This window comes from Schistocerca nitens, chromosome 1, assembly GCF_023898315.1.
Source record: "Schistocerca nitens isolate TAMUIC-IGC-003100 chromosome 1, iqSchNite1.1, whole genome shotgun sequence".
Taxonomy (NCBI): domain Eukaryota; kingdom Metazoa; phylum Arthropoda; class Insecta; order Orthoptera; family Acrididae; genus Schistocerca; species Schistocerca nitens.
In genome coordinates this window covers 622,691,808-622,707,857 of record NC_064614.1, presented here as the reverse complement: position 1 = coordinate 622,707,857, position 16,050 = coordinate 622,691,808, and the positions used below count along the sequence as shown (strand labels likewise).

Here is a 16,050-nt window from a genome sequence, read left to right as displayed (position 1 = left end):
CTGTACCCGCAAAGACGTTGGCAACAGTCAGTCAGTAAGCAACTTGTTCCTTTCTTGGTGCACACGTAACTTTTCGATTGCATAAGTGCATGACATGCTGGCAGCTCTGCTCCCCAACAATTCTGTCTGTCAGTCACAAAGTAATTTTAATTGGAGTATAGCACTATTGATTGGAGTGTGCTCTTTTACTAAAAGATTTTGTCTTTTGTTTTCATTATGTGTAATTCACAGTTCACTCTGTTGCAGACAAGAAGAAACCTCTGTCTAGAGAGAAAGCTAAAACAGAAAAGGAAATTTCTGAGCGAACAACAAAATCAAAGAAAAAGTCTTCCAATACAGAAGGGCGAATTGCAAAAACAAAGGAGATGGACAGTGGTACTCAGGAGGATGTGAGTTGTCAGTTGTCAGTTTTTCCAGCTGTTAATTTTCATTTGCATATATATTTGTTGTTGTTGTTATTATTATTAGGAAAAGGATAGTTGCTAATCACCATATAGCGGAGATGTCGAGTCGCATATAAGCACAACAAAAAGACTGTCAGATAGTAAGCTTTTGGCTAACAAGGCCTTCATCAGAAATAGACAACAATAACCCACACACTCGTGCAAAAGCAACTCACACCCACATGAGCACATCCTGAGAGATTTTTGTGGGGTGCATCTTCGATATCTACAAATTGGGGTGTTTCTTGCTCATACTTGATCAAGCATGTCTACATTCAGGCGTGTTGTGCAAATTCTTGAAGTGAGCCTGCTGCGATTGAACAGGGGCACTCTGGAAAGGACAGACACTAGCAGATCTGGCATGTTCACCACTCTGTTGTGACTGTAACTCAGTGTTGAAAGCTTGGTGTTGATCCTGATATTCCCTCATGTTAGTGGAACTATACTATGATCAATTTAGATTATGCTGTACGTATATGTCACAACATTTAATTGTGGCATCGTTGTGGTCCATAATCTACATCTATACTCTGCAAACCATTGTGAAATGGATGGTAGAGGGCACCTCTCATTGTGTCAGTTAGTAAAGTTTCTTCCAGTTCCATTCACACATTGAGCGTGGGCAGAACGATTGTTTAATGTCCCCGTGTATGCTGTAATTATTCTAATCTTGTCCTCACAATCCCTATGTGAGTGATAAGCTGGGGGTTGTAGCATATTTCTAGAATCATTATTTAAAGCCAATTTGTGAAACTTGGTAAGTAGGCTTTCTTGGGATAGTTCACCTCAATCTTCAAGAATCTGTCAGTTAAGTTTCTTCAGCATGCCTGTGACACACTCCCATGAGTCAAACCTTTGACCATTTGTACTACCCTTCTCTATGTGTGTTCAATATCCCTGTGACCATTCATACTGCCCTTATTTGTATGCGTTTAATATCCCCTGATAGTCCTATTTGTATGGGTCCCACACACTTGAGCAATATTCCAGAATGGGTTGCACGAGTGATTTGTAAGCAATCTCCTTTGTAGATTGACTGCACTTCCCCAGTATTCTATCAATGAACTGAAGTCGACCATTTGCTTTAGCCACAGCTGAGCCTATGTGATCATTCCATTTCATTGGTTTGAGTTGTCCGATTCCAACAGTGACTCATTGATATTATAGTCATAGGATACTACGTTTTTCCGTTTTGTGGAGTGCACAATTTTACATTCCTGAACATTTAAAGCAAGATGCCAACCCATGCACCAATTTGAAATCGTATCAAGATCTAACTGACTATTTATGCAGCTTCTTTCAGATAGTGCTTCATTATAGAAAACTGCATCATCTGCGAAAATCCTGATGTTACTATTAATATTAAGGTCATTAATATGCAACATGAGCAGCAAGGGTCCCAATACATACCCCTGGGGTACACCTGAAGTTACTTCTCTGTCTGACAATGACTCTCCATCCAAGATAACATGTTGCAACCTACTTACCAAGAAATCCTCAATCTAGTCACAAATTTCACTTGATACCACACATGATCATACTTTTGACAATAAGCGTAGATGGGATACTGAATCCAGTGCTTTTCGAAAATCGAGAAATATACCATCTGCCTGACTGCCTTAATCCAAAGCTTTCAGTATATCATGTGAGAAAAGTATGAGTTCGCTTTTGCATGATCATTGTTTTGGAATCCATATGATTGGCTTGGAGATCATTCTATTAGATTGATTTCATTATGTTTGACCTCAGAATATGTTATGAAATTGTACAACAAATCAGTATCAAGGATACAGCAGTTTTATGGATCACTTCTACTAACCTTGTTCTAAGCTGTACACATTTTTTTTGTTCAAGGGATCTACAGTAGATTGTAGTTAGAAGAGTTGCTAACTCAGTCACAGATTCAGTATAGAATATGACAGGGATTCCATTGAGCCCTGGAGCTTTGTACAATTTTAACGATTTCAGCTGTTTCTCAACAACACTGACACTTAATTCATCTTTTCAGTTGTTCGAGTATTAAATTGAGGCAGCTCTCCTGGGTTTTCCTTTGTAAAGGAACATTTGAGAATGGAGTTTAGCATTTCAGCTTTTGCTTTGCTACCCTCGATTTCAGTTTCTGTCTCATTTGCTAGGGACTAGACTGTAACTTGGGTGCCACTAAAAGCCTTTACAAATTACCAGAATTTCTTTGGATTTTGTGAAATATCGTTTGACAATATTCTGCAACAGTAGTCATTGAAGACATCATGTGTTGCCCTCTTGACAGCCAAACATGTTTCATTCATCTCTCTAGCTATATGCATAAGCTTTGTTTCTCATGTATTATGAAGTAATCTCAGTGTCCTTAGAAGTTTCTTTACAGTGACTCTATACCATGGAGGGTGTGTCCTATTGTGAGCTGTTTTTCAGTGTACACATCTGTCCAGTGCATTTTGAACTTGACCACAGTTCCTCTGCATGCTCCTACCCTGTGCTGCAAGTTTAAAGTTTCTCATTGAGATATAATGCTACTGATTTTTTATCCAGTTTACTGAACATACATATCCTTCTACTTGTTTAGTTATCTTGTGTACTTCGGTAATCATTGTGGCCTCAGCCACTTCACTGTTGCTGAAACGAGTTTTGATGTGGACATCCTCTAAGAGGTCAGGTCTGTTCGTTGCCATTAGTTCTAATATATTTCCATAATGTGTGGCATTCCGGACTATCTGTTCTAGATAGTTTTCTGAGAAGGCATTTAAGAATGTTTAACAGGACGTCTTGTCATGACCTTCACTAACAAAACTGTAATTTTCCCAATTGATTGTGTGTGAGTAAGTCTCTAGTGATGATTACTGGATGATTGGGGAATTTAGGTACAAGTGAACTGAGATTTGTCTAAAAAGTTTTTGATTACGTCAGTTAGTGAGTACGGCGGGTGATAAAAGGAGGCAATTACTATTTTATTGCCATTCCTGTTACTGAGACTTGCCCAGACAATCTTGCATGCAGCTTCAATATTTGTCTCGGTGGATTTGAGTGTGTTACTGTAACAAATAAACCCCCTGTACTTGTACTTCTCATTAACCTATTCTTACAATAAACACTTTAATTGTCCCCAACAATCTCACTGCTGTCAATTTCATGTTTCAACCAGGTTTTAGTATGTAGTATTACGTGAGCTTCACTGCTTTTCAGGAGCTCCCTCTGGCACTTAGTTGTGAATGCTTTGACAGTAGCTATTAGGATTTTATTGCTCTGACATGTAGGGAGCATTCATTTTGACCTTACACTTTTACTTCTGCATCTCCTACAGCCATCATCTGGAGTGGATGGCGAGATGCTTAATCTAAAAAACCGTAATGTGTACCCCACACACAGTCAGCTACATTACTAGCAGCCTCTGATGTGTAGTGCACACCTGACTTGTTTAGGGGGACTCGAAATTCTTAACCCTATGATGCACGTCCAGTAAGTTGCAGCATTGGTTGTCACGGAACCCTTGAAGTCTCTGGTTCGTTCCTTCCACATGACTCAGAACTAGGAGACCACGATCAGTTCTGGAGACAATGCCGTAAATTGTGGACTTGTTGAAACTGTATGCCCAAGGTTGGTCTTCTCAACCTTCTCTGCCAGTTACTGGAATGATCCAAGTATGACCTCAGACCTCAGAGCCCAGATGACAGGTATTGTTTGCTCCAATGTGTGCCACAATCCACAGTTGGTTGTGCCGTGTTCCCTCACTGGTTGCTGGAATAGCATCTTCAGCATGTTGAATGAGGCTCCCAGGCATACATGCTGAGTGCACCTCGCATTCCTTCCTGTTCCTTGCTGCCATTTCCCTTAGAGGTACCATTATTGACCTTATGTTTGAACTGCCGATGATTAATAGATTCCTGTTCTATTGCATTTGCTTCCTCTTGAAACCGGACGAAGTAAGTTTCCCTGAAACAGGTGAAGTGAGTCCCACTGGCTCAGTTTCAGTTTCACTAGAAGACAGCACCTCGAGCTTGTTGGATGGGGGAATCTGTATAATGTCCTGAAGCTAGATCTACCATTGACACGTCACTTGCAGCCAAGCAGACCAGTAATGCCAGATCCCATACTTCCTGCAGAGGAGATAGGATTGACAGGAGAGGATAGTACTTGAGATACCTTTGGTACCACAGATATATGACTCTCTGGAGCTCTTCCAGCATATTGATTCACAGCAAGTGCAAGTCGTTTGACAGTGGCCAGGGCGATTTCCAGCTGCTTACAAATGTCAGCTAACTCATCCTGTGTTCAAGAACATCACTCACAGTGTGGCTGCATTGTGATTGGTGCAATGTTTTTCAGGGCAGTGAACAAATAACATTAAACTAAGCCTGATGACTTAATTTTAATCTGTTGAGCTAAAAAATTACTAATTCCCTATAATCATGAAATTTCTATTGAGGCAACAGAAAAACCTCTGATAAAGCTTTTTGAGGTTAATTGTAGTCACAAACAAACTTAAAAATAGAGTAAATTACAGTAAATGTAGATAATATGAAATAGAAAACTAAATGTAACACAATATTTAAGTTAACAATATCTGCTACAGCAATTAATCACAAATTCCAATAATAGAAAAAAGATCTTCCAGTAAAAAATGGCAGGCCAGCCGGTGTTGACGAGCTGTTGTAGGCGCTTCAGCCTGGAACAGCGCGACCGCTACGGTCACAGGTTCGAATCCTGCCTCGGGCATGGATGTGTGTGATGTCTTTAGGTTAGTTAGGTTTAAGTAGTTCTAAGTTCTAGGCGACTGATGACCTCAGATGTTAAGTCCCATAGTGCTCAGAGCCATTTGAACCAAAAAACAGCAAATATTCAGAAGAAACATTCATTAATAATCAGCCTTCGTAATAACGGTTGATCTCAGAACGAAACATCACGTAGCTTCTTTTTTATAACATGCTATGCTTTATTAATACAAATTTACACATAGAAATCTAACAGCAAGAAAACTATCTCCAAATTCTTCTCTGTTAGTATAGTAATTACAACTGACTGTCAGGATATGTGCTTGTTTTAAAATTGTGTTGAATCCGTTTCATCTCTCCAAGATAAGATTCCCTGCTGTACTAAAATTTCTTTCGCAAACTCCATTGGGAGCTGAAACACAGAACATTCTTTGCACTAAATTAGGTAGCTCCTATCACTGAAGTGGACCGTTACTGCCATCCTTCATACTTCCTTATTAAAATATATAAATCAAACTCAGCAGTAGACTGAGCATCACAAGGCCCCTCCCCCCCACCCCCACCCCCAACCCCATCCCCTTTTTCTTGCTAACCAGTACAGCAGCATTGTGTAAGACACTGAGTAAAAACTGTTTGTTTCAGGGAAGAATAGTAAATAACTTAGGAGGTGGTACTGTATAAACTAATTCGAATACAACATTCTGTAAACACACACATCCAATTTTTATTGGCAACATAAAATTTTTCATTTGGCATGTTGATACTTCAGTAGATATGGGTTTGTTTATCGATTTTCATTTTCTTTTCAAAGTTTAAATTTTGTAGTTGTGCTTGAGTTTGCATAATGTAATGTTTTCAGCTGTGATTAGTGTTTGTTGGACAATTGTACTGTATTATTTAAGCATGGTGCACACATTTCCAGTACAGTATTTGTGTATGGGTTTTGTAATGAAAAGGCTGCTGCTGCTTTTAGAGAATACGTTAGGGGATTTCCTAGTCACAGAGTATCATTTTCACTAAACTAAGTGAAACTGGTGTGGTCCCAGTAGTCATATTTCATCTGAACATTTAAATGAACAGTGTGTGGCAGGAGAAGACATTATTGAGTTGGTAGAAAGCTGTCCTTTAACAAGCACATTTCACTGTTCCACATACAAGAATATGGCAGACATTTTGTACGTACGACTGCTGTCCTTACCATGTACAGTGCATTCAATATCATTGAGGAGAAGAGGCCAGTAGACTATTGGAATTTGGTCGTTGGCTAACTGTAAAATGATGAAGCCAGAGTCATTCATGATGGTATCAACAAGATTTCAGTATGACTTGTAACTCACATAGTTGGTCCTACAAAAACACATTTGCCTGCATGCAGACACATTTTCAAGTTCACTGTTGTGTAAATAATGTGTGGTGTGGTATGGTAGACAATCAGTTGATTGTGTCTGTTGTGTTACTGCATTGTCTTACCTAAACTTTCTTGAAACCAAGCTTCTCCAGCTTTATTGCAAGAGGTTCCTTTGGCTACAAGAATGAATATTTATTTATTTATTTACCTTCTGGTATGTTTCATACAGTTGGCTTTGACAAAGTTTACAGTGGAGTCAAGTTTCGCCCAGTGACCAGTTACACACACAGTAAATAACTAGCTTAGTTAAGAATTTTCTCCATCACTTCAAAGAGACACATATTCCAACATATATTCTAATGATTAGTTTCTAGTAATTCTTCAGTTGAATTGAATTCATTGTAGTTTAGCCAAGTTTTTAATACACTCTTATATTTATTTGGTAGTACTGTACAAGCTGAGTATGGTAATTTAATGAACAGTTTTATGCTCAAGTGTTTATAGTTACTATGGACTGTACCAAGCCTTGAGGAAGACAACTTCCACAAGTGACTGTTCCTGGTATTGTGTACGTGCACATCACATCTCATGAAATGAGTTCTGAACTTAAACGTTTGTCTTTTGTTAATGTCACCTGAATGTTTTATTTCTTTGGGTTATGTTCTGAGGCCTGTACTTTTTCCTCCAAACCCATAAAGATATCATGAGAAGGAACGGAATCTCCATTCTTGCACTGTTGCTTTAAAAATTAAATATGATTTTGCGCATCTGAGATCTGATCCTTTACAAGCTAACACTCCTTTACTGCAATTTCTCACAATTTTTTTTACATCAGTATGAATATCCCTAATATGTTCTTGAATTGTGTTACGTCCAAGGTCTTGTTGAATTTTGTTTTTAAAAACATTTAGTTTATGATCTAGTGTATGCTCAAGTTTCTCATCAAATCGAGCAAATCTGGTATTATTGCTGTTAAGTACTTCCTCTTTGGATGATTGTATTTTACCATCTATCTCTTTGAATTTATTTTGCATCTTCTTATTATTTTCCTCGTTAAGAGTTGGTGTCTGCTTAGTGAATTTGTTGAATTTTTCCCAGATTATTTCTAAATTCATTTCCCCTCATGTGGGGTCATTTATTGTGATGACAGGCATAAATAAATATTTTATTTATTGTCTCAACACGCTTATCGTCTGTATTAATTTTTTAATTTTAAAATTAATTGTATTCTACTCTTGTTGTATTGTATCACTCACAACACATACAACTTTTTTAATTGATCGTGAGAACAGCTCCCCGTTAACTTTATACTGTGTGCTACCGACGGGCTGCTTATCGACTGCTAGTTGCTCACGGCTCTATGCTGCCGATGTGCCGCGTGTAGTCTGCAATCTGCGGACGACTGCGTGCTGCCAATGAACCATGTATAGGCGGCAATGTGCTGACGACTGTGTGTGCGCTGCAATCTATTGACAACTGATTGTAGATTGTATAATGTCGTTGGTTGAATACTGGTCCATTTCTCCCCAACAGAGTTCTTTTTCCTTTTTCATTTAATTTTATTATTCATTTCTGATTCAGTTTAGCATCTGTATTGTATAGAACATCTTGTTTTATTCATGTTACCCTTGGCAACACATTTCCTCCTTGGCACTTTCTTACAAAATTGTCTTGAGGTTTGGTCTTTTCGTTACATTTTATCTATCTTTCAGCTGGTAAGATCACCATGTGAAGTGAAGTGTTTCGGCTTGGCTTGGATTGCATGTTGGTTTGTTATACTTCACTTCATGCACCAAACACCACTTGTTTTATATATAATGAATGGTGCTTACTGAATATTCGGTTGTCGTTAAGTATTATTAATCAGGGAACAGCTAGTCTGTGCCCTGAAACCGTGTGCCTTGTTCCTCTAACTTTGCTCCGGCTTCGCCTCCTTCAGGCTGCAGATAAAGGTGCTGAAAATTAATTTCACGTTCTCTCCATTACATAAATAAATTATAACTCAATACATGAAAATGAGGACAGCTACCAACTCGTATACATCCCCTCTGTACTACGTACGTAACAGATCTGATATACAACTTGATAAATAACAATTACAATACATTTATTATCTTTGACATCTCATGTTCTTAGATTTCATGGAGCTCTTTCTTCTGCGTTGCCCACTCCATGGAACTCCTATCTCCACCTCAGGAGGTAGAGTCATCTGACTGCTACACTCTTCTGTACAGTCACTGGATCGTTAGCTCTGGTATCAGCACGTGTGATTTAAAACACCTCCCAACAGAGGGGTGCTCACCACTTCTCGACTACTGAGTCACAGTGATCTTTTCTCTGACTTATATATTTAAGGATGTGATACCTTTTATTCAAGGAATGGAATGTACCACTACAAACAGCCATATATTCTGTAACCAGTAGAAATTAGAATGTGTGGTTCGAATTAGTCTATACTACTGCTTCCTAAAATATTTGCTATTCCCCCCCAAAACACCCTGTATGTACAGACAGCAAAAGCAGAGTAAAATATTACTGTCACCCTATAATTGTATACTAGCTTAAACTGATGTTTTGTCACAGATGTGATGCACAGAACTTATCTCAAGTGGACATCGTTTCTAGTAGAAGTTCAGCCTCAGAAATGTTGCTTTGTACAACACTCGAATTGTGACTTCATCCTCTATGATAAAAGAGACACTGTTCTGTGTTGATGATAATGCAAAAGCTATACAATTTTGCCAAAAACAAGTGATGTTGAATATGGCATTTTGCAATGAAGTACAATTGGCACTTGCTATATAACGGAGCGTTCGTTAAAGAAGAAAACTGGCCATCCACTAATTTAAGGAAATGTATCTCTGTATTGGGCTTTGAGTTGCTTTTATTTTTTAGATGTGCACATACAACAATACAAACTGAATTGTAAGATATTTGTTGTCTTTAAGAGTTACTGGCGCAACTTTCAATAGGTCTAAGAATGTCATGAGTTCTCTTGAAGTGTTGCAACCAATAAGATTTCCAGACACACCTTTCTATGCAGATAGTTTTATGACTCAGTTGTACTGCCTAACTATGGATGGTGGCATTCTAGAGAGGTTTTTCCTCATAATCTCTGTTTCTGGCTTCAAGGTTGTCTCTAACAAATCCATGTCACCAGTTTTATTTGTGAAACATACAGCATAAACTGTGGAATAAAGATATGTTACCTCATTTGTCACATAACTGTCATAGAAAACTTATGAGAGAACTGTATTCAAAAGACAAATAGTTCATGCATAATTTTGAAACAATTGCAGTGCCTTAAATTTCCCCAATGTGATTCTTAATACATTCCCGGGAGTTTTTTTCCTCGGAGAATGGAGTTGAGCCAGGTGGCCAGATGTACATGCAACAGAGCAGTGCACGATTGCAGTGCAGTAGCACTGCCTGGTGGGTTGCCTACCAATATCTGGTTCTGTCTCCCTCAACCCTTTTGTTTACATTTCAAACTTTCACGGCACCCCTATGTGTGATCGCTCCCTCCCCCTCCCCCAGATGCAAAAAAAGCAAAACTACAAAATACATGATTATTATTATTATTATTATTATGAAATGACTACGAGATACAAATTTCACAAATTTGTTACATAAAACTCCTGAACAGGAATGTATGAATGTGAAGATAAGGCATGCAATAAAAGAAGCTTATCACTCTTAAGCAGGAACTTAAAAATCTGTCAATACACCTGACATGTATTTGCTTGAGCAACTGTCTGAATTTTTTTGAAATTTTCTCGGCATTCTTGAAGGACATCACTCACGTATGCTTTGCTGCAATGACATGTGGCACTGTAGTTTTAAAGTGTTTCTCGTTGTACTACACCAATGTTCACAACTGAAATGTCACAACATGCTTTTGTTTACAGCTTAGATTTTATCTTCATTTCAGTTCATTTACCCTGAAAGATCTCATTCTAGTAAGTGTTTAGGAGAACCCAGGTAGCAGTATGTTGTGACACTTCCGCTGTGAACATTGGTCTAGTACAACGAGAAACACTTTAAAACTACAGTGCCACATGTCCTTCAAGAATGCTGAGAGAATTTCAAAACAATTCTGACAGTTGCTCAAGCATGAAGAGGCTAATTCACAGTGTGCCTAATCTGAGTAGAAGCTGTGAGCACAGTAAAAACGCTTCAAATTGGTGAAGCATAGCAGAGCTCAGTTGTTGGGACGGTTGCAGCATCACTGCCACACAAGTTGTGCTCAGTCTTCGCTCAGAAAAGCAGATAGGTGAAATACTTGCTAATTCCACCCACCCTTGAAGTACAGGATCACAGCTTCTGTATATTGTTAAAACTTAATCATTTGATTGAAAAATGCTTTTGTTTACAGCATAGATTTTGCCTTCATTTCAGTTCTTTTACCCTGAAAGATCTCATTCTATTAAGTGTTTAGGGGAACCTAGGTAACAGTATATCAGTGTATAACATCTTGGATTTGAGCAGCTACAATATATGTTATATAACAGAGATGTTTACAGCAATTTGATAACAAAACACTACATGTGTTCTTTGCCACTTGTCTTAACAGCGATTGAATTTGCCATCCGTGCAGACACCAGTAGATTTTATTGGATAATAAGCACATGATCCATTTAAATATGCAGTTGTAATAACATTATATCTGACATTGTTCCCAAAAAAAGTTGTTGCTATGAAACTATGCTGTATGGCCAGGTTTGTTACTGGAAAAAGCAGTATCGTAATCAAGTCAGGTCAAATGGTTCTTTGCTCCCTTTAAAATTTGTTGTTACTAACCTTTCTTGTGGTTTCTTCATCATGAAAAGTAATTAACAAACCATGTTTATTGTCTTTACAGCATCACACTGGTATAAGCAATGGTTTAACAAAAAGATTACCGGATGAATTACTTGAACGTCTTTCAGAGAAAGCCCCTACCACAATGAAAGTGACACTTTCTGAAAAGACAGAGGAAAATGGAATTAATAATAATGTTACTTCCATACAAAAGAAACGCAAGAAGGTTCTACTTCCCAGCAGCGAACAGAGTGATGAACCATCAGGTAAGGATTGTTTGTTAGTGAACTTATTCATTTTATTTTTCCTTTCTAAAGGATCATGCACGACAAGTATGTTATCATTATTAACTTTATGCTAAGTTTTCGATCCATGGGACAGAACTTTGTCACTGGCTATGTTTTGTAGTGTAGTTATCCTGGTTTCAGCATCCCTTACCCCTCCATTCCACCCTTCCTCACTTAAGTTTCTCATCTTGTCTCACATACTATTTATCTTTCATTTCCATTTGCAATTTTTTGAGGCTAATTAAGAGCAGTTCATAATTAATAGTTTTGAATTTCTCAGCTTTTGGCTCATTGATACATGTGACTCCATTCATACAACCCTGTTTTACATCATCTTAATTTAGGTGTGACTTTCTACTGATTAATATGATTTTCTTAGAATGGAAACCAACTCACTGCCATTCTAACCACTGAGGAGTATTAGTTGTACATGTTGGTGTTGTCTGATGGCCTTACACCATCATGTGCTTTCAGATCCACGAATATTTTCTATTCAGAAAGTGTAAGAACTCTACTGTCTGCCACTTACTTTTTAGCTCTCAAATGAAGCTCTGAAACAAAATTTGTGCAGCATGCAGCTACTGGGTATGAACAATTTTTTATGCGTAATTTGTCGATGTGGAAACTGTCGTGTCTAGTGTCTACTATCATAGGCAAACAAATTCTGCCCCCTCTATTCCCCACCCCCACACCCATCCCCACCTCTCTCTCTCCCTCCCTCCCTCCCTCCCTCCATCCATCCATCCCCCCCCCCTCTCTCTCTCTCTCTCTCTCTCTCTCTCACACACACACACACACACACACACACACACACACACACACACAAAACTTGGCAAGAATGGATGTAAATATCATTTCCAATAGGGAACTTACAACTGTAAGTGGAATATGAGGAAGCTTGTAAGTTCAGCTTACTCTGTGTTCAACAGAATCTTTTTATGATAACCTTAAAATCATAGACGTAACATACTTCAGCGAAGCATAACTGAGAACAATGGCATTCTAAACCTTATTCTGAAAGGTCATCCATTGTCCAGTTCATTATCCAAAGGTTGTATTTAAGATATGCCTACAACAAAAACAGAAACATTACCAGAAAAACAGCAGCAAAATGAGGTTCATTGGGTGGGATGAGCAGTAAGGGTTAGTGGTTGACTGATGATTCACAACGATACCATGTTCCATGGCTACGAACAAATTTCCACCAAGACATGAGATGGTATAATGAAAAAGCCAGATATCTTAAGATTTGGTGGTGGCAATCCCAGGGCACCAGTTATGAAAAGGATGTCCTACATCTTTATAACTGTTATTCATATCATATATACATAAAGCATTGTCCTGCCTTACCTTGCCCTGCCCTGTCTGACCGAATCATCATTGCCTAGCTCAAACTGCTAAGGATACAAACTTGAAATTTAGAACTCTAAAAATTGGTATTTGGTTTGTTGGTCAGAAATAAAGAAATATGTGTTTCAGCATTTTTGAAAATTTGACTTTTTGAGGGTGAAATAGTGGTGAATGCTTTTTTTGTAAATATATCATTATTAAAGAACTACCAAAGTATTTTTAAAGCTACATATGAACGTAGGTATTTGATGTCATCATTTTTAAAGCTAAATGTATGAAAATTTAAATTTTACTTTTCAGAAATTTAAAAAAAAAAAAAAAACGTATATCCCACTGTTTCTGGAAAATTCAACCCCTGGGAGGTGAAAGAGGGGATGAAAGTTTTCATGGAAATTGTGCAAGCATTTTTGCAGCTAGATATATAAAAATTTGTATTTGGGTTCTCTGTTGGAAATAAAGCATATGCATGTCACTGTTTTTGGAAATTCAAGCCCTAAGGGGTTGAAATAGGCTCAAACTGATTCACTTACTCATCATCTACCAGGCCAAACCGCAAAGGATAGAAACTTAATGTTTGAAGAGGGTGTGGATCTTATACTGTAGACAGTGTTTAAGAAGGAATTGTCTGAAATTCCACTCCTACGTGGGGTGAAATATGGGATGAAAGACTTTTTGAAAGTAAGTCACTATTAGCGGAATTTTGAAGCTTTATCTATGAAAACCATTTTCTCAGTCAGAAAATAAAAAAAAGTTTCAGTATTTTTTGAAATTCAGCCACTAAGGGGATAAAGTAGTGGGTGAAAGATTTTTTTAATGAATAATTACTAAAGAACTACTAAAAGTTTTTAAGGTGACATCTGTAATAACTTAGTATTAAGTAATAAATAAAAGTAATAAATAAAAAATGCGATCAAGACTGTGATCTTAATACAAGTTAATTTATATTAATCGCTGTTAATCCATAACCATGTTGTCCAAACATCTATAACAACTGGTATTTGACTTCTTAGTTAGAAATAAAAAGACAAAAAAATATGTTTCAGTGTTCCTGGAAATTTGATGCTTGAGGTAGTGCAGTAGGGAAAAGAAATTTTGAAAAAAAAAAAATTATTACATTAAAAAGAATTAAATCTAAATTTATGAAAATTGGTATTTTACTTCTTGCTTAGACATAAAAAAAATATTTGTTAGGGGATGAAAGTTGTTATGGAAATGTGTCCACAAGAACACAAAAGGCATGATGGTTAACAAAAACTTTGCACTCCTGTTATTGGATGATCACATAATGGTCCAGACTTTAGCTTGGGTAGTGTTGCAGATGGTGTAGTGGGCTTAATTTGTTGCAGGTGGTGTATGGGGTTTAATTGAAAATAATCTGTATGCCTTTGGGAGAAGTCTGAGAAAATCGTGCTGTTTAGCATGCCAGTGACTGCGGTGTTACTATCATCTTCTCACAAAGCGGTCCACGAACTCTCACAGAAACTTTAAAAAGTAGTGCTAGTGAACTAACTGACCAATTCAGATATTCTTGTTTGACATCAGTACTGTATCTAGCTGTTGTAGTCTGTGCACAATGGAAAGATTGATCCAGTTGATCCTGAAATTCTCCTATTTATGATTTAGCATGGCTGCATTTATCAGGGTATGTGAAGTAACTAAGCAGTCAGTGTTCTGCAGTAAACAGAAACAGGGGTATGCTTTATGAATATATTAACTACCAAATATTTTATACAGTAATTTTTCTACATGAATAAGATAGTTATAACTGATTCCTTTGTTGACCATATAAAGAAAGAAAAAAAATTAAGTGAACAGATATGGACAAGAAATTCCATTTGCCAGCCTTGAAATGTGTCAGATCAGATAAGCTTGCTGTTCAAGGATTAATTAAAAAATTTTTGGACTGTCTTAAAACCTGACACACATGGTATATGATATGTTTTTAATACAAACAGTACTCGGAAAGTTATTCGTCCATAGCTCTTGTTAATGATCCCACAGGCTATTGTGTGTTAGTGTTGGTCTCCCCTCCCCCTCTCCCCAGCCCATATTGTTTTCCATTAGTGAATTGCTTTATTGGTTTACCCAATCCATTAATTAGGTCTTATTACATTATATGACTCAAAATTTTGCTACATCTTTCTAATTACAGATTCTCAGAGCTTCAAGAAACCAACTACTCTTGATTACATTCCACTGAAGAGCAGTGCTTCAACAAAATTTGGTATCATGTCCTATGATAAAGTGGTAAATGTTTCTAAGTCAGCAGCACAGAAAGCAGCTGAATTCCGCCAGAACATGATGTTTGGAAATCGCCATAAGAGAGAACCTGGTAAGAAATGTTTTATTAAAAGTGAGTCATTGTAAGACAGTGTCTTATTTAAAAATATATTTACTTAGACTATGTTATATTGCTTGTTTCAGCAAATTCAGGCCTGATTTATCAACAGAAAATAAAGGCATCTGGGAAAGACGTTTTTGCACGGAAGAAATACTGACTTCGTACACAGTTTTCTGTTTCTGTACGCAGGGAACATATATTTGAATCTATCTGTAAAAAAAAGTAAGATTTTACATGGGCTTACATAAATAGTGAATGCATCACTTGGAAACATGTTGCTAAGGGTACCTAGTTAAAGTACCTTGTATGATAGTGTTGCTGCTCTTGTTTATAATGTAGAATTTAAAAATGTTGCTCGTCTGAAAGACTAAAATATTGTTTTGTATCATATGTATAGCGTTAATATTTTAAAATTGATTTTGGTTATAATAAATGTTTTACCTTGTTATGTGTGGTTTCTTTCTCTCATGAATCAGCAGTATTGAGAGGTTGTAATGGACTTGTACTGTTGTTAGTGTATTAAAAAGCAGTAATAAATGAGATACACAATCTCCTGTTTGTTTTCCTTAAGTAAATATAGTTAAAGGACAGATTACCATCTTTTCACTTAGAATATAACTGATAATGATTCCAATTTTATCAGAAGGAAAATTTATTTGTGATAATTATATCATTACAAGAAAACTATGGCTGGCCAGTACTTACCTCAAAGAGGCAGAATTCTACATACAGACAATAGAGACACAAGAAAGTAAAAAAATGAACTATGCTAGCT

General features: G+C 37.2%; 1 protein-coding gene across 3 annotated transcripts in view; it reads left to right on the top strand.

Annotated features, from left to right (window-relative positions):
• The window catches only part of LOC126257526 (uncharacterized), a 178,103-nt gene extending 162,277 nt beyond the window's left edge, over positions 1-15,826 (top strand). For all 3 annotated transcript variants that reach the window (XM_049955570.1, XM_049955571.1, XM_049955572.1), the window contains 4 exons: positions 247-389; positions 11,359-11,563; positions 15,087-15,266; positions 15,359-15,826. In XM_049955570.1, the coding sequence (XP_049811527.1) occupies positions 247-389; positions 11,359-11,563; positions 15,087-15,266; positions 15,359-15,432 (602 nt within the window). In that variant the 3' untranslated portion in view covers positions 15,433-15,826. The remainder of the gene's footprint in view (positions 1-246; positions 390-11,358; positions 11,564-15,086; positions 15,267-15,358) is intronic.
• Positions 15,827-16,050: the final 224 nt, after the last annotated feature.